Below are 19,142 nucleotides of genomic sequence, written 5' to 3'. Positions count from 1 at the left end.
TTATGTCGTTCCTGATACACTGCACAACAGTTTCTTCCCCAGAAACAAGTGGGCAACTGGAGGTTCTTACTTCTTAGTCTTTCTTCTGTGTCTAATTGTGTGTATTTCCTCTCTGATACCAGTATATGACTCCGTCTGCTGTGTCTCCTACACAGACATTTGGTATACCTTGCATTGCCTTCCAGCCATCCCAGTGTCGGCTGCGTGGGCGCGTGAGTCTGTGAGCGCCTCAGTACCTTAAGTCTCTATGCATTACTGAAGTATTTTGCTTTGGAGTACAGTGCTCCTTCTGCCATAAGAGCTGACAGTCAGATCACATAATGGAACTCTGACCTAGATTTTAAATCTCCTGTGTTAGTCACTAGTTTCATAGCACCCGTGTAACACTCAGCAGGCACACTGCCGTCCTTCCCACTGTAGATGCCCTGGCAGCATGGACTGAAATTTTTAATAGAAATAATAATGTCATAGATTGGCACACTAGATTGTCTTATATAGTATTTTGTATATCTTATTTACTATTTGCTTATCAAAACCAATCATCCATTTGGTTTGCAGGTTAGGTCTTGGTAAAGGGCAGAGGGACTCTCTCTATATCTAAGAGAAATACAGAATAAAGTTTTTCAGTCATCTCAAATGCTACATGCATGATTAAAAGTATTTTTAAAGTTTATTTTTTATTTATGTAGTTGTTTGCTTTGATATGGGGGGACAAAAGAAGCATGTGATCTATCCACTGTTTTCAAGATTGACACAGCCTAGTTGAAATAGGCATGATACCAAGAGCAAGTTAGTGACTAAGTAGGAGACATGGGCAGTGATGATCGCTACAGCGGACCCGGGAGAGGAGAGGGGCTGGGAGGCCTTTCTGAAACAGAGGAGCCTAAGGGGTAAGGAGGGTTTCCACAGAAGGGAAGAAGTCATTCCAGGTGGTGGAGCAGAAACCTGAGCTTGGGCTTATACAAAGCGTTCCTTTTTATGTACATTTGAAAGTCTCAAGAACTTAAAGGATTCTGAGAGAACATTCTTTGCAAAAAAGCTTATCATTGAGAAACTTTTAAAATACAGATTTATTTATAAAATTAAGTTTGTTGGTTTCTATAAGGAAGGCGCTCTGTATGTGATAAAGGGCAGACCCTGTAATTTATAATCCTGGGAGACATGTTAGAAGTTACAGAAATGTCAATGTTTATTCATTCAACAAGAACGAGTGCTTATTATGTAGCAGGTCCTGTTCTAGGCAATGGAATAGCTTTTTGTCACCATAGTCACCAAAGCCAAAGTAGTAACTTAAGGGACTAGGTATTTTTATGACAAAAGAATTTTGGTTGTTTGCTTTACAGAAATAAGTGAATGATCATTACTCTTGTGTTGTACCTCCAATGTGTTGCCCTTCCCATAAATAAAAATGGTCCTAGTGACTCAGCATTTTTGAGAGGGTCTTATCGTTACAGGAGGCACTCACATGGTCTAACCTGTAAAGCACAGCACAAACGTCAGCTCCTCTCTTTAGGCGGCCCTCCCATCACCTGTCACCAAGGCAGAACCCACTGTCCTCATCTGTGCATGCAGGGTACCTGCAACAGCTCCAAGAGCACACTGAGTACTCTTGGAATAAGCTTGATTTATGTGTTTTTCCTCATAAGGTTAACTACTTGAAAGCAGGACCCATTCCTACCCATCTTAGTATCCCTGGTATCCGGCTGTTGCACAGTCGCTAGCCTACAACATACAGTGCATGATTAGTAAATGTTTCTAACTTTGAGAAAACTTAGGAAACTTAACCTTTTTTGGTTCTCACTCATGTCAAAAGTGAAGAAAGTCGGACCACTTTGTAAAGGTAATTTCCTATTCTAAAGTCTATCATAGCCTCTAAAACTCTGTTTAAAGGGAACATCACATTAAACAAAATGTGTATGAAAAAAATTATAGACATGGCATTACCTTTCTCTAACATCCAGGAAAGTAGCTAATAAACCAACTTACTAACAGATATTGTCTTCTTACCTCTGAACCAAATAGGTGCAGGTCTTCTGTGGCCATGTTTCTGATAGCATCAACCACCCTAATTTTAGTATTTGCCTTCCTGTAGCCCCTGACTCAGAATAACTTATGTATTAAGAATATTTCTATACTCAGAGTAGGTATTATTTATTAAGAAATAAATTAATGACTATATATACACATGAGCAGAAGTGCTGGAGTCATAAATACATGTGCCAGTCTCATATTCCTGGTGATCAGTGAGCAGGTGATGAGTTGTTAGCATCTTAGCTCCAGCTGTTGATCATGAAGGAAGCTGGTTAAGAAAGTAACAGCAAATTTGTTGTTACCAGCACTGGAAAAAAATTTTGATTGCCAAAATCCTCATCACAAACACATCATAAGTTTAATAGTAATAATAGTGTGTGTTGATATGCTTTTTACAAGAAAAACACTACCGAATACTCATACAATGCCTACCACATACCAGACACACTATCCTATGTTCTATTAACATAGGTGAAGTAGAGACCACTGTATTTCATAGATTCTAACACTTTTTTTTACATTTTATCACCTCTTAAAATCAGGGCATGTCTTATTGTATGACATCTTACAGTTAAAATTGGCAGCAGTTTTTCTTCGTGGTGCATAAAATAACACTTGGAGTTTGTCACATCTTTTTAGAAATCATTATCTAAATTTATAAAGGAAGAAACCGAAGCACAGGAGGTTCAGTGACCTACCCCGCTGTCATGCAGCGGGGAGGATGGGGCAGTCAAGACCAGGAGATCAGCCTCCTTATTCTTGCCTTTAACAACTGATCTATAATACTCATAAAATGAATGACGGCTCTTTTTTAACACCACATGGCTACCACATTTCATGTTGTTAAATGGGACATGCTAAGTTTCCTTTTTAAAATCCAGCCTTTTTCCTACTTTGTATTTTTAAATGTATTAAGCATTTTTATACGAGGCATTGTTTTAAGATTGTAATTATTTTATGACGTCATTGCATCACTTCTTACTTTGTTAGTATCAATTCTAACGTTGAAGCAACCAGTTGGAAATGTTTTTTCAGAAAGGTAAAATCATCTTTGTATGATCAACACTTTACTTCCACCTTTTTTTACCTCATCTTCTCCTGTAGGTGTGATCTGTTCACTGTATATAATTAAGTTTCCCTCTGCCAGTTTGTGACTTGGCCTTGCAAGGAAAATATTGTGTAACCTGGAGACCCTCCCCATTATGTCCATGGACACCTTAGTGTTCATTCCATATCAGAGGTAGGGGTCTCTTGTGATGAAGAACTTTTGGAAACTAAACATCCCTGAACATCAGGCTTTGTATCCTTAGACGTTCCGTTATGGGGAGGCCCCACGGTATCTGGTGTAGGACTTGTGTATGTGCTCTGGAGTTAGATTTCTCAGATACAAATCCTAGTTCCCCTAACTGCAACCCTGAGCCAGTTACATGAATTGCCTGCACCTCAGTTTCCTTGTCTGCGGTAGGCTGACAGTAATTGCAACACTCACCTGGTAGGTTTGGGGGTAAGGATTAGTTGTGATGACGGACGTAAAGCAGCTAGGACGTCGGCAGCACTGGGCACACGATGAGCACTCAGCAGCAGTGCAGGTAGGGGTGGCATCAGGAGGTGTGGTCTAAGACACCCCAAATAGAATAATCTGAAAAGAAGCCATTGCCCAGGTGTGCCTTCAGGCACAGACATCACACAGAGCCCTGCAAAGTCGAACTTTGCTGATTTGTCATTCTGATAATCCCTTTAATTTTCTCATTTTCTCTTAGTCGAAAATATTTATGTCCTTATAGTTTCAGCATCTCTTAATCACTTCAGGGGAGAGGCACCTGTGAAATAACAAGATAGTAAATGTAAGTCTTAATGCATTTCATTTATGGTTGATTTTATAAGAAAACATATTTTTCCAGTAGATTAATAATCATTAAGAAAAGCAACATTTATTGAATATTTACTGTGTGCAAGGCACAATTCTAAGCACTTTGTTTAATCTTTGTAGCAACCATATAAGGAAGGAACTACTGTTAGCCCCATTTTCCAGATGAGGAATTTGAGTCAAAGAAGTACTTTTTTCAGAGTCACATGACTAGGAAGAGCAGGGAGCCATGATACCTTTAAAACTCGTGACATTCTCAGAGTATAATTTACCTCTAAATGTAAAATGTGTACTTCAAAGCTGATTTCCAGCTATTTCTGGCACGTGTGGGGCTTTAAAAAAATTTAGTGGGACCTCTGACATGATATTGTAAGAATGGTACTCTCTCCCTCTCTGGTCTTCCTCCCATAAACCCAGGGTCCCAGTTTAATAAAGAAAAACATAGACAAATCCCACTTGAGAGTTTTTCTCCAAATTACCTGGCTGGCTCTCCTCTAACTGTCAAGTTCATCAAAAACAAGAAAAGTCTGAGGATTGTGAGCATCAAGTGGAGTCAAAAGAGAAACACTGACCAAATGTCATGTGGTATCTTGGACGGGATCCTGGAACAGAGACAGGACAACTTCACTCAGAAAACTAAGAACTTCTGAGTAAAGTTGGGACTTCAGCTAATAGTGGTGTATTAGTTTGGGTTTGTTAGTTGTGATAAATGTGCCACGCTAATGTAAGATGTTCACAGTAGGAAAACCAGGTGTGTGCTCTACAGGAACTCTATGTACTGTCTTCACAACTTTTCTGCAAACCTGAAACACTGTCCTAATATAAAAAGTTAATTTTTAAAAAGGCATACATTTGGTGCTTTCATCTTGTACCTCTACTGCCCTATTGATACCCTCTTCTTCAGTATATTTTTCCTTCATTAGTGAGTGAATGTGTAAGTCAAGTGATTGATGGTAGAATTGAGAACTGCTGCTTATTTCCTACCAATAAGTGAGCTGATTGTTATTGTGTAGAAACAAAAAAATGCTAATTGCAGGTGGTGTCTGTTATTTTGTTATTTTAACAAGCGGAGGTAATGTTATTATTTCTGTTTCATTTACTCTTATCCAGGGAGCAGATTTTACGAGTAAAAGAAGACGAGAATGTTCCATTTCTGCTGGTTGGTAACAAATCAGACTTAGAAGATAAAAGGCAGGTTTCTGTAGAAGAGGCAAAAACCAGAGCCGATCAGTGGAATGTTAACTATGTGGAAACATCTGCTAAAACGCGAGCTAATGTTGACAAGGTAAAAGGTGGCTCTCCCTACTATGTCATAATAGAAATAGGTTGATTTGCTTTAACACAGCTCCATTTTGTCCAGGAATTCTGTGAGACTTTTAAAGAGAGATTTAATACGTGTTGATTTTTATCAGCCCTGAATGTTCAAGTACACCATGTTAGGAATTTCTTACTTCACCCTGTCCTTAAGTTCCCAAGAGATGTTAAGATATGAGACACACAGCTAAATGTCCTTTTTCTCTAGCACTGACAGGATTTCTGACCTGAAGCCCTGCCTTTTTTTTTTTTCTTATCCTGACTGGCTAGATAATTTGAAAGGAATGTTGAGTCCTCTGAGCTGACCCCTCCCAGCCCCATTTAAGTTCTCAGAAGGGAAGGTGCCTCCCAAGATGAAGGAGCCCCAGACAAGAAAATCTATTATTCCTACAGCTGCTCTTCCCCAGCCTCAGCCTGTTTTCCCCTGAGTGGAAAGGCAGATCCTCTGCCCATTTCCTTATCTTTTCACGTTGTTCAGATCGGCCCTTCCTGGAGCCCAGGTGAGGTACACCTTACCTCATTTCTAGGAGTCTCAGGTGCATTTCATCCTGCTGCCAGAGACCGTCTTAGGGGTTCAGAAGACGCCCGTTGGCTAAGGCAGCATGGGTCCTGAGAGCCCCCCAAACCATTTAGACCCTACCAAGCACGTCAAACTTTAAAGTGCAGAATTGCTTATAAAGCTTGATAAGCCCAGAGTCCTGGCTCTTAGCCCCAGGGATTTTGATTCATTTGGTCTGGGGTGGGACCTGAGCATGTGCATGTCGAGCAAGCTTGCAGGTGGTGCAGGCTGTGCCTGGGGAACCACACTTGAGTAACAGTGCCCTAGGTGGCCTCGGGTTTTAGTGAACTGGTCTGCTTGTGTCTATAGAGTCATAACCCGGATCCAGAAATCATTAGGTTAAAGAAATTAAGGATTCTTTCAGTTCATTTACCATAGGTATTAAGACAGTGTTTTTATAGGCATACCTCATTTTATTGCTCTTTGCTTTATGCTCTTCCCATAATTGCACTTTTTACAGATTGGAAGCTTGAGGCAACCCTGCATCAAGCAAGTTGCCGATACCATTTTTCCAACAGCATTTGCTCACTGCATGTCTGTCACATTTTGATGATTCTTACAATATTTCAAGCTTTTTTTTGTTATTACTATATTTGTTACGGTGATATCTGTGATCAGCGATTATGACTCACTGAAAGCTCAGAGGATGGCGTTTTTTAGCAATAAAGTATTTTTTAATTAAGGCATGTACATTTTTTTAGATATGCTATTGCATACCCTTAATAGAGTACAGTATAGTGTAAACAGAACTTTCCTGTGCAGTGGGAAATGAAAACTGCATTTGACTCACATTATCGTGTTGCTTGCTTTATTGCGGTGGTCTGGAGTGGGACCTACAACATCTCCGAGGTGTGCCTAAGCTGACTGATTTTTTAGTCACAGGGTCAGATACCTATAGGTCCAGGGTATCTGTATAAAATGAGTTTTACAAGATTTCCACTTAGTTTGCTAGTTTTCTCTAAAGTTATGGCAAATGTTTTTAAAGTAAAACATATTGTAAATATGTTTTAAGGTTCAGTGTGTTTGGTTTTGAAGGGAACATTACCATGGCATTTCTGTTTGACTTCCTCCTAGCTGATGTCCTGAGTAGAACACACGTGAGCTAAGGGGACTGGGGAGGGCAGATAGGTGACCAGTAACTATCCATCTAAGCTATAAAGCAGCTGGTATGAATTTTTTTGCCATATTCATGTATTAGTTTTCAAAAGAGAAATGTCACAGATACAGGACTACTTTAGTTACTCTGGCTGCATAACAAAATAGACCCAAAAATCCAGTGGCTGAAACAACCATTTATCATGGTCATAGAATTTGGACAGGGCCCGGTGCAGGTGGTTCGACTCTGCTCCACAATGGCTGGTGCCTCAGCTGAAAAGCTTGAAGCCTCGGCACGGGAAGCATCTCAGTTTGGGTTCTGAAGTCTCGCTCATGTGTGTTGGTTGAGCCGGTCGTTCCTGGCTATTGTCAGGAATATGTCCCTCTCCACGTGACCTTTCCCTTGTGTGCTAGTTTAGGCTTTACCGCAGCAGGTGGCTGAGTGAGTTCCAAGGGCAAGCGTCACAAAAGAAAAGGAACCAGGCAGAAACTGTATCTCCCTTTCTGAGCTAGCCTCAGAAATTAGACAGCATTATTCCCACCTCATTCTGTTGGCCAGAGGAGTCACAAAGTCCCGGTATCAGGAGGGTGGCAGGACTCTGGAAGAACACATAGAAGTATCACTGTGGCCAGTTTTGGAAAAACACAGTCTGCAATCAGTGGTCACCACTCCAAAGCAGAATTACATAAAACAGGTCTGCTTGTAAGCTGAGGTACAAGTTCATACTGAAAACGAATTCCCTGTACCACTGCATCCTTAAGAGTGGTGGCCAGATAAAGTACCTCAGTGGCTAAATAAAAGTAACTTGCAACAAATATTAAGTTTCTAGAATTAGGTTATATTTGGTTTTTTGCTGAGGAAATAATGTAGTAGTCACAAGGGCATATCTTCATTAGTGTTTATGAGAGTCTGGCATATGGTGAACACTGACCATTTCATCTTTAACTCTATAAGGCGTAAGTACTCTTCTCATGCTCCCTTTGAGGCAAGGAAACTGAGGTGTGGACAGATTGCACACCTGACTGAGGTTCAGGGTTGGTGGTGGCGTCTGTGGCTCTGGGTGTCGCCAGCTCCAGTAGCCATGTTATTTCTTCACTATTTTACTGAAAATAATGGCTGGAATAGCTGCAGTGTCTCCCATATTGTATGTCATCCACTCTGGAAGTCTGCTATAGGTTTTCTGGGGGAGCCAGTGTTAATACTGCCTCCTTCAATTAAGTCGGGAAGTATCGGGTGTTGTCACAGAAAACAAATACTTGATCTTAAGGGCTCATGCCTTATCCTTATCTGGATTCCAAATAGACAGTTGGGTAGAAATTTTAAAGAGGCAGATTTTAAATCTACCCCATGAAAAAGCTTCATGACCATCAGAGCTATGGAGCATGGGGTCTGGCCTGCTCTGGAGGCCGCTCCTATCACAGAGGAATCACCCGGAGGCCCAAGGACCACCTGGCAACCTGCCCATGTGCCCCTCTGGGCCAGGTTCATCCTTGGTAACAGCCTTCTAGCTAAATGCTCTGGCACAAAATCAGCACTCCAAGGTTGCTCTTAATTTTAAGGAATATCTTGTAAGAGTGGGAAGACATTGAGCAAGATGTCAGAAGGGAAAGATGACTTATTGTATCAAGAGACCCAATTTAATGCTGCGGAAAGAATTTTAGTAGAAATGTACTATTTCTATTTTTAATATTTTTGTGGGTTTTTCCTCATTGTACAAATAATACATGAACACATGCTTATTGTATAAAGAAAAATTCATGATAGGGAGGGAAAAGTGTAAGGAGGAAAAAGTGATCACCCTCCACCCAAACCCCACTCCCCTACACTCAGGTAACACTGCTGACTCGTATGTCTTTCCCTCCGCTTCCCTGCATCTAGAGGTGGGCATACGGAACCTGAGGGAAAGGTTGTGCTTGTTTTCCCGTGTATGAATAAGGTTTTTATAGTCTGTACAGCACTTCTGTGTATGTAGATAGATGGGTATTTCTGTGATTTGCTTTTTAAATTATATAACAAATAGATCGTACAGTTCTTTCCCAGCATTACATATAGATTGTGCAATGTTCTTTTTAAAATCTACAAAATATTCCATAGTTAAGCTTTCTCCTAATCCAGCCATTTTCCTATTAATGACATTTAGATTGTCTACAATATTCTGTTACAAACAATACTGTAGGGAACTTTGTGTGTGTCCACCGGTGCTAGGGTAAAAGCAAGGGTGCATTTTAAATTTCAATGACAAGTCTCCCTCCAGCAACACTGTCCTCACGCGTGTGAAGCACCCTCCCCACCTCACCCCCACTCCCTCTGCCAGCGCCGATTGAAGCAGCCTTTAAAAGTCACCAATAAGATGGGTAAATCATTGTTTTGCATTTCCTGATTACTAATGAGGCCAGGCGTCTTGTAGCTGATTCCTTGGCTATTTACATATCTCCTGTGAAATTACTTCCTTGTCTCCACTTATCTAATGCGCTCTTAATCTTCTTGATTCATAAGTCCACTTTATGTTAAAGACATTAGCCCTTTGTCCTTTTGTATTGTTTAACTGCTTGCTGATTTTTGTCTTTTTCCATGGAAGAACACGAAAAATTCATTGTCAGCTCTGTCAGTTCTTCTTAGTGACTTCCAGGTTCTGTGACTTCCTTAGAAAAAGCTCTCTCCCATCCATCTTCGTACTGGTCCTGTGTCCATCTAACTCAACCCATTAGTCTTTGATAGCTTCCTTGTTTCTGGTGTACTTTCTCACTCCAGGTCAGGAATCAACCATTCACCTAAGGAATCCTCCTTGGTAGGAATGGTACTTAGCAGCCACCCTCTGGGAACTTACCTGTTCGTTGTTGGGCTGTCATTGACCGTGGCCTCTTGGAGTAGTCCCAGGAGATACGTACTAGAAAAGAAAAAAAAATCATGAGATCATACTGTTTTTTCCAGTCCAGTTTTAATGTTCAGGAATTTTACCTCTCTGATTTTGTAATTGTATCTTTTCTCTTACACCGAAAGTCTTAGTTCCTAAACTACCTCAACATAAATACTCACTTGGATTATCCTGCATTATTGCAAAAGGGCAGTACCACTGTTACTGTTAACTAAACTACAAAGTGAAGCTTACGATTTGTCTTTGGTTTTTTTTTTTTTTTGTTCAGGTTTTTTTTTTTTATTGTTATTATTAGCATCTATTTTAAGATGTGTATTCCTTATGCTGTAATTCAAAGTTTCCTGAAATAATTCTTTCCTCTGTATGATTGTCACCAGTTATAGTCTTATTTTAATTTGGTTTTGTTTTTAGCAACTGCTTTTTGTTTATTTCATTTTTAAATTTGTAAAACATTTATGTTTCCAAAGTAGAAATTACATAACAAGGTCTGTTCAGAGATGCCTCACTGTTCTCTCCACCCTGTTCCCTGAAAACAGAATTCTTTATTAGTATTTGGTTTATCATTTCATTGTTTGTATTTCAAATGCAAGCAAACCCGTGTAATGCCTGTTCAGCACCCACTCGGGCAGCTCTCTACCTGTGCTATTCAGCACTTGGCTTTTTCTGTGCGTTTCCTTTAGAGAGAACCATAGGCATGCCTGAAAATACCTGTCAGTCATTACATGATGTACGTTTGTTTACTTATAACGTTCATTATCTTTTATATATCTTGTTTATTTTTAATCTTACTGAGCTTTTTTATTCTAAAAGTGAACACTGAAATTTTTAAAAAATCCAGAATGTAAAAATGTGGACCATTAAAGTTATTCATCCATTAATCATACACAATTCATAACTATTTGTGTACAGTGAGTCAGTATCCTTCCAGGCCCTTCTCTATGTGCACATAAACATTTGTTATTAATACTTAACTTTTAAGTTGTTACACTAGTTATTTTTAAATTATTACTTTCATATCTCATTTTTTTGCTGATTTCTAGACATCAGGCAAGAATTGATAAGTTCCCAAATATAGTGTAACAAACAAAATTGTTTTCTAGTGCCTGGTATCAAAACAATAAGGGAAGCACTCATTTTCCTCAGCTGTTTCTCAAAGTGGAGCTGAAGCATAAATAATTAGATATAAATTTTATTAAACAAATGAATTTTAAATGAATTGATTACAATACATTTATTAATTATACATTACTCAGATGAATTCCATTGAGCTTTATCTTTGAAGCTGTCTTGACTTGTAGTGCTTTTTTATTTTCATCTTGAAAATAGGGATGAAAAAATCAGGTTATAGTAAGTGAACATTTTTACCAAAAAGTTAATTCAGACCATTTCCCATTTTCCCAATATACTTGGAGAAGCAGACTTTAGCTTTCCTCACCTTGCACTCCCCAAACAAGAGCTCTTAAATATTTATTCTTCTTTTATTCCCTAATGATTCCAAGAAGTATCAAGTTCACATTATCTATTGGCTTGTTTATCCTCTTCTTCTTTCTAGGTATTTTTTGATTTAATGAGGGAAATTCGAGCCAGAAAGATGGAAGACAGCAAAGAAAAGAATGGAAAAAAGAAGAGGAAAAGTTTAGCCAAGAGAATCAGAGAAAGATGCTGCATTTTATAATTAAAGTCCAAACTCCTTTCTTATCTTGACCATACTAATAAATATAATTTATAAGCATTGCCATTGAAGGCTCAATTGACTGAAATTACTTTAACATTTTGGAAATTGTTATGTATCACTAAAAGCATGAATTGGAACTGCACTGAAAGTCAAATTCACTTTAAAAAGAAATTAATGTGGCTTCACCAAGAAGCAAAGTTCAGCTTCTTTCATAATTGCCTACATCCATCATGGTCCTGAATGTAGCGTGTGAGCTTGTGTTTTGTGGGCAGTCTTTCTTGAACTGTTAAAGAGGTGAGGTGGGGGTGGGAATGGGAGGAAAGGCTACTTCCTCTGGTTTATTATAAAGCTTAAATTTTATATCATTTTTAAATGTCTTGGTCTTCTACTGCCTTGAAACATGACAATTGTGAACATGATCGTTAAACTGTACCACTTTTTTTAACCGTTGTTATGCAAAATATAGAAGAAAAAGCTGTTAGCATGATTGTTGCATATAGTTAATGGAGAGTAATTCATCTGTGAACCTGCATTAATTACCTGGTAATTAACTTAGAAAAGTGGTGTAAACTTGTATATGGGAATTTTTGAATATGCCTTAATTTAGAAGCCGAAAAATAACCAGTTACGTCATTCTGGGCGTGTCCTCACTGGTGCCTCGAGCCCATTGCTCTGTGTGTTCTGGTGAGAAAATGTATGTTTGATAGTGGAGTGCAACTTTTGTACAGAAGATGCTTGAGAAGTAACTGTCTGCTAGGAGTCTGTCCAATTTAAAATGTGTGCCATACTCTGGTTCTTGAAAGTAAGGTTCCAGAGCTCCTTGATTGCTTTTAATTAACTTGAAGGGCCAGCATAAACTTGTAAGATAGCTTTAGACTCTGAAGATTCAGTTGTGCAGTGAACCCTTTTTCTTTAAGATGCTGGTCCCTGGAAATCCCTTTCTGCCAGTAGTGAGCATATGTTAGTAAGTTTTTTATCTTTTTGGAGCAAGGCACAGGAAAATCAGTAGTGCTAATGTATTTTGCACTAGAACACTTCAGGAAAATATTCATGCTTGCCACCTACTAATTTCTAAATCTGTACTCATGAGCTTATAGTTTGGCTATATGGGAGTTATCAGAGTATCTGTAGTCTGTTTGTGTTCATATTGAAGAACACTGTAGCTACATTTTCCTAAAGTTATATCAGGCAGTCAAACCTGAGTATAGTGCAGAAAACATGTTTGGCATACACAGACCAAACATTAGGCCCATGTCACCATTGTGTGGTGCTCACTGGGAAAATTCTAGCACATTATCTGGAAACATAATGGGAAATACCCCACTGTCAGATTTTTCTCTTCTTCCTCAAAATGGAGCTAGGACAGTTGATTCAACAGTTTTTCTTTTCTCTTATTTCTCAACAAGTAAAATTTATGATCAGGCATTCCAGGTAACAGGTGTGTATGTAAAGTCAACAAAAATAGGCTTTTTAGGAACTCAGCTCTAGATAGTACATCTGGATTGTCATGTTAAGTATTTGTCCTCAAAGGGTTTGAGATGCACATCTTTCATTTCATATTTTTCATAGGCTATGCCTTGTGCGGAATTAGTTATCAGTGTAACATGGGCCCTGCGGGCCCAGCTATATCTCCATGTGTACCCATTGCAGTCTTATTTAACCAGGGGGCCTAACCACTAACATTGTGATTTTTCTTTGCGACCTTTCCTCTCCTGGGTACTGAGGTGCTATGAAGCCAACTGACAAAGATGCATCACATGTCTTAGGCTGATGCCACTACCCTATTGGTTTGAAATTTGAGCCATTTAAAGACCAATAAAATTCCTTTTTTTAAATGTTTGTGGTGTTGACTTGATGTTTGCAAGGTAACATGTAAAATTCAGGTTTATCAACCTGGACATCTTTACCAGAGATTTTTAAACAACTATTTCTTTTGAGCTACCAATTTATGGACTTATTTAGTGTAACTCCAATTCCCTAAATAACAATGTCACCATTGCCCAAATTTAGTGAAGACTCAGAAATGGAAGAATCCCACGTGCAGTAGTTACATAGAGGAGACTCATGCCGACATGAGAGCCACAGTGTCCGCTATGTTCAGAACACTACTACACTGGAATGAATAGGTGATAGCTATATATTCATATTGGTCTAATGGGGATGATCCCCCAGAGACTATTTATTTTCCAAATTGTGGCAACAGTAGCCTTTCTGTTATCAGTTCCTCAAGCTTCAGACCATTCTCTTTCAAATTGGATGGATGGCAGGGAATAGTGGCTGATTAACTGTCAAATAGCCTGTGGGCTAGAAATGATCTGGCCCAATATGGACACAACCTTTCAAAATCCAGTTCATCTTAATTTCTTACCTCATAAGCAGTGCCAGAGGGAGCACATTTAAGTTATAATTGGCATAATTTTAACCTCACTGCATGGACCCATTTTTAACACCAATATGGAATATGATATTAATTTACCAAAGAAAGGTTAGATTTTCTAGTCTTAAACTAAATCAAAATGTCATGTCTCAAAATTTTGTGACAGATATGTGTGGGTAGAAACTGCAGTATTTTCAGAATCTCTTGCCTGGCCTTAGTGCATCTCCATAGGTGTTTCCACGGGGGTGGAGAGAAGTAGTCCATCTCCAAATCAATAGGTGATGACAAGGATGGGAGAGCTGGGGCATATCTGGACCAGAGAGGCTGGTGGGGTCCCTTATAGCCGGGTCATGAGACACAGGCGAGCAGAAGTAGATAGATGACTGCTTGTAAGCAATAAACGGATTTCTCCCACTTTATTTCTCCCTTTGACTGATTTCAGTTTCAAAGGTTATTTGACCCAGGATGGGAACATACCTTCCCCCTGGAATTACAGATGAAAAACTTAAAATTTTGCAGAGGTAGAACTGCTACTTTAAAACTATCAAAGCATTTACCAAAACTTCCTGTAAAGTTTTCAAAGTAACCCTTTTTTTTTTAATCCAGTGTAGAAGTCTCCTTTAGCAAATTACTTTGGAATTCAAGAGTGGCATGTCAACAAAGATCTTCAATCTTCATGCAAAGCTTTAGTTTACAACAGTGTTATATGCCTACTGTAGGCACTGCTGGGAATGTAAAGAACACACACGAGTTAGGGGCAATAACATAGATTCACACCAAAAAAAGAAAAACTATTATGTGTCACATGCATAAAAAGAGGAAATAAAGTTTTTAAAAAATGAGATTCAACCTAGTTCTTCTCTAGTCAACCCATAAAATAAAGCAAATATATAATGCATCCTATATGCAAGATACTGTAAACATGCTTAAATTTAATATTAACCTTAAGAGGTGGGTGCTGTCATTAACCCATTTTGCAGATGAAGAAACTGAGGCATAGAACAGTTGAATAACTTGCCAAGGCCACAAAGCTAGTAACTATTAACAGGCATTAGAAGTAGAGTAGCCTGCCTGGCATGCTCTTAAACACTGCACTGTGAAGGAGAAGCAGAGAGAGACAAAAACGAACAATTCTGCAGCTGTACTAAGGTGGGAAATGCCCAAGATTTCCCCAAGGTAGCCACTTATTCCAAGATTGTCTTCAGAAAGCTTGCAGAGTGTTGCTGTGAAGGGAAGCGAGGCCTCGTGCGCTTACAGCCTGGTTGCTAAAAGAAGAATCAAGTGCCAGGTGGGAAAACTGCAGAGTTCAGCTGTGGAGTCAGGCCATACAGCGCTTTTTACAGATCAGTAAAGAGGCAGCATTCCTGCAGCAGGAGAGAAGCTTTCATCCCGCATTCTCTTAACTACAAAATAATTTACCCAGTCCTGCTCCAGCACTCCTGCATGCAGCTGGTGGGGACAACAGCCTGGAGCGGCTGAAGGTGGGAGGGGAGGGAGGCACAGCCATCTGTATTCTCAATCCTCACATCATTTCTGTGGATATAAGAGAGGTTGTGAGACTGATAACTTGCACAGCTAATCCGATAGAAGAACCCAATTGCTTTACCAAAAGCCCCAAGCTGAATTGTTTAGGTGCCTGCAAGCACCTAGCAGTTAGAAAACGCTCCTAAGGGCGGAGTGTTTCATGCAGCAAAAAAAATTAGAGCAAAGGCATGTTGAACTGGAAGGGAAGGAGCAGAATGCGAGCTCCCTGCGGGCCTCTGCTGAGAGGGCGCCCGGTCACAGAGAAGCGTGAGATTTCAGGCCACAGCCCTGAGCGCTGCACCTTCACAGGCCAGCTGGTGGTTGGTTGGTTGGCTGGTTGACTGGTTGACTGCTGTAAAAGATGCCAGATTTGGTGGGAAGATATTTAGATGGTTTTCCTGTAATAAAACCTGGCTTAGAAGGAACCTTAGAAGCTTTTGTGTCACTTCACAGGCCAGAAGAGAGAAGTAAGGATCACACAAGCAATGTAAGACCCAGCATTCGATTGCAGGTCTTCCATCTCCTAATTCCAGCTTTTCCCATGGGCCTTTCCAAGTTCTGGTTGGTGGTGAGGGTGCTTTAAATGGAGACGGCACAAGAGACTGATGATTCCCAGAGCCAGATGAACTGAAGGTCAAATTCAGTCTTTCTCACTGCTCACTGGCCTTAGAGGAACTTCCATGAACCTCAGGTTCTTTTTTTTTTTTCTTAAATTGAAGTATAGTTGATACACAATCTTATATTGGTTTCAAGTATACAACACAGTGGTTCAACAGTTACCCATATTATTAAATCCTCACCCCACTAGTACAGTTATCATCTGTCAGCAAAGAAAGACGTTACAGAATCACTGACTATATTCTCCATGCTGTACCACTATTCCTGTGACCATCGTATATTGTGACTGAGAATTGTTGTGCCCCTTTATCCCCCTCACCCTCCACACCCACCCACCCCAATGCCTTCCCCATGGTAACCACCAGTCACTTCTCAGTGTCTATGAGTCTACCGCTGTTCTGTTCATTTTGTTTTGTTTTTTTTAGATTCCACATGTAAATGAAATCATATTGTATTTGTCTTTGTCCACCTGGCTTATTTCACTAGTATAATACCCTCTAGGTCCATCCATGTTGTCACAAATGGCAGGATTTCTCTCTTTTTTATGGCTGAATAATACTCCATCTATTTTTCTTTAGCCATTCATCTATTGATGGGCACTTAGGTTGCTTCCATATCTTGGTTATTGTAAATAATGTGGTGACATACATGTATCTTTTTAAATCAGGGATTTTGTTTTCTTCAGGTAAATTCCTTGAAGTGCAGTTACTGGGTCTCAGGTTCTTGATTTTAAAACAGGCATTCACTACCTACCTCCTGAGATATTAAGAGAAATGCCCAGAGCATAAGCTATTTTTATTACAGGGCAAATATTTTTAAATTGGAGGAAAGTTTCAGCCATGCCTGGCCCCCTGTTCTCAGTAAAAACAGTTTATATGTGACATACTGTTACGCACTGATGAAACCATGGAGACTTGTTGAAGGAGCTGGAGATTTATATTGCCCCACCTCTGTCCTTGCTGAATCTTTCCACTGAAAGGACCCTGAGATGGCAGTCACAGGGCCAGGAAAGTGAAGTGTGCAGAGCCCACATGACCTATGCAAGGTCACCAATGGACAGTCTGGCTTTAATTGGGACTTAATCCTGCACTGCTGGCTGAGTCCCACTTCTCATCCCATCTGTCCCACTCGAGTACCTCATGCAAATCAGGAATTCCTTCCCAGTGAACAGGTCAGAGATATAGCTGCCAGTTCCTTGCAGCCTCACTGGAGTCCTGAGGCACTGGGGGAGAGGCAAACTAAAGGATCATTAATGTGGGCATGGGCATCCTCTTCAGCCCTTGATACAAACCCTCCAACCTGGAGAAGGCCTTCAGTGCACTTACTCATTGAGAGACTGGGGTGATCCAATCATTCAACATGTGGACCCATAAGTTTACAGGAAGCACAACAGTGAGCATCGCTAAGGAGTTTCATTCCCAAAGAAATTTTTTAGAGCAACCTGAGGTACCAGCTCCAACAGCTTGTGGGGTTTGACTAGCACAGCCCATCACATTGGATCTGAGTGAGGTTGCATTTGGGGAAGTACAGAGTGGGTGGCCCACTGACTTAAACCTCCCAAGTGAAATAACCCACCCTCTCCTTAATTCCCCCATTTTGGTGAGCAGCTTGCAATCACAAGACAGTCTTCTTCAGGGCCAATCACATGAGTGAAGCCTGAGCATGGAATGGGCATTGCCTCCCTCTTCTGCCCCTAGCACACAACACTCCTGAAACCCCAGAAGGAAAAAGCTACAAAATCTCAGAAAAATGATAGTAAATGAAAAAGATAATAAATGGTGAAATCAGCTAAAGAAATTGTGACATTTAAGTCACAGTTGTATTTATTCTGAGACAGTGTAACATTCATGACCTTGTATCAACACAGGATTAAAAAGAAAGAAAAAGAAGCAAATGATGAGCAGCAGCATCTTGGAGCAGCTGGCCCAGCCAGTACCATCTCCGGTTAGCTCCTGGCCACCAGCCCACTGCATATCTATCTGCCAAATAGCGATGGACACATTCAGTTCAAGGCATTCAGCAACTGCTTTGTGGGTCTGCTCCTCTGCTGACAGAGGCTTGCGCTGTGTGCTTGTCCTGATAACCATTTCCCAAGAGATAAGGCATGAACCTTCTGAGGGTCATTGCACCAAGTGGACCTTGGACATCAGCCCGGGACTGTCAGCAGAGCAGCAGCAAGACATGTTTCTAGAGTGGAAACCTCTAAGCCAGGGAGCAAGTTCTTTTTGTTCCACGACAGACTATTCATTCTCTCATTCATCCAACTTAATTTTTCATTCTCCTCCCTCTTCACTGCCTCCATTCTCATCCAAGCAGCATGAGCTCACCTGAGCGCTATCCCGTTGCTTCCTAGTTTCTCACCACACTCATTCTTGCTCCTCTCCTTCCCTTCACCCCGTCCAGCCTGCACACAGCAACCAGAGCAAACTTCAGATCTGATCATGTCCTCTTTGCCTAAAACGTTTCAATAACTTCTCATCCTTTTAAGGGTAAACACAGAACTCCAAAAATGATGTGCTCCTTAAAGATGTCCATGTTCTAACTCCCAGAACCTAGGAATATGTTACTATCTTACAGGACAAAGGGCCTTTGAGAAGTGATAAGTTAGGAATCTTGTGATGGTGAATCACCCTGGATTATCTTAGTGGAACCAGTGTAATCACAAAAGGGTCCTATAGGAGGGAGGCAGAAGGGTCAGAGTTAGAGTCAGAGAAGGATGGGGCAACGGAGGCAGAGAGCCAAGTGATACAGCACCGTGGCTCAGAGTGCAGGCAGCCACCAGAAGTGGGAAAACGCAAAGCGTGGATACTCTCCTAGGCACCCCCACCACTCTGCCCCAACACCTTATCTGCCCTGCGAACATTTTGATTTTAGCCCCATAAAACCCATTTGGACTTCTGACCTCCAGAACCATAAGATAATAAATCTGTATTGTTTTAAACCACTAAATTCATGGTAATTTGTTACAGCAGCCATAGGAAACTAATACACAAGCCTACCAGGTCCTGTGCAGTCCAAGCCCAACAGGTTCTCCCTCTGCGCTCCTTCCCCCTGGTGCTCCATGTTTCGGCCACACTGGTTTCTTGTAGCCTGTCCTACATCAGGGCCTCTGTGCATACTAGGCCCACTGCCCAGAATGCTCCCCTTTCTTCTTTGGCCAGTAAACACCATTGGTTTCCTGCCCCAATCCATTTCTCCACACCCTT

General features: G+C 40.5%; 1 protein-coding gene and 1 long non-coding RNA gene across 6 annotated transcripts in view; one reads left to right on the top strand and one right to left on the bottom strand.

Annotated features, from left to right (window-relative positions):
- The window catches only part of RALA (RAS like proto-oncogene A), a 55,406-nt gene extending 42,154 nt beyond the window's left edge, over positions 1–13,252 (top strand). For both annotated transcript variants that reach the window (XM_036918919.2, XM_057504390.1), the window contains exons 4-5: positions 5,009–5,183; positions 11,295–13,252. In XM_036918919.2, coding sequence (XP_036774814.1) covers positions 5,009–5,183; positions 11,295–11,417 — 298 coding nt within the window. In that variant the 3' untranslated portion in view covers positions 11,418–13,252. The remainder of the gene's footprint in view (positions 1–5,008; positions 5,184–11,294) is intronic.
- Positions 1–19,142, bottom strand: part of LOC130684256 (uncharacterized) — a 33,983-nt gene continuing 14,841 nt past the window's right edge. The window contains exons 2-6 of one of the 4 annotated variants that reach the window (XR_008998451.1): positions 15,214–15,327; positions 9,695–9,754; positions 7,409–7,465; positions 3,521–3,851; positions 1–2,299 (exon numbers count right to left, since the gene is read on the bottom strand). This is a non-coding gene — a long non-coding RNA (uncharacterized LOC130684256). Of the gene's footprint in view, positions 2,300–2,835; positions 3,852–4,377; positions 4,501–7,408; positions 7,466–9,694; positions 9,755–15,213; positions 15,328–19,142 lie in introns of those variants that run through there. The other 3 variants (XR_008998453.1, XR_008998452.1, XR_008998454.1) reach the window with 3 other exon arrangements.

The sequence above is a fragment of the Manis pentadactyla genome, chromosome 7 (assembly GCF_030020395.1).
Source record: "Manis pentadactyla isolate mManPen7 chromosome 7, mManPen7.hap1, whole genome shotgun sequence".
Taxonomy (NCBI): domain Eukaryota; kingdom Metazoa; phylum Chordata; class Mammalia; order Pholidota; family Manidae; genus Manis; species Manis pentadactyla.
The sequence above is the reverse complement of the archived record's forward strand: the minus strand, read 5'-3'. Positions and strand labels throughout refer to the sequence as shown.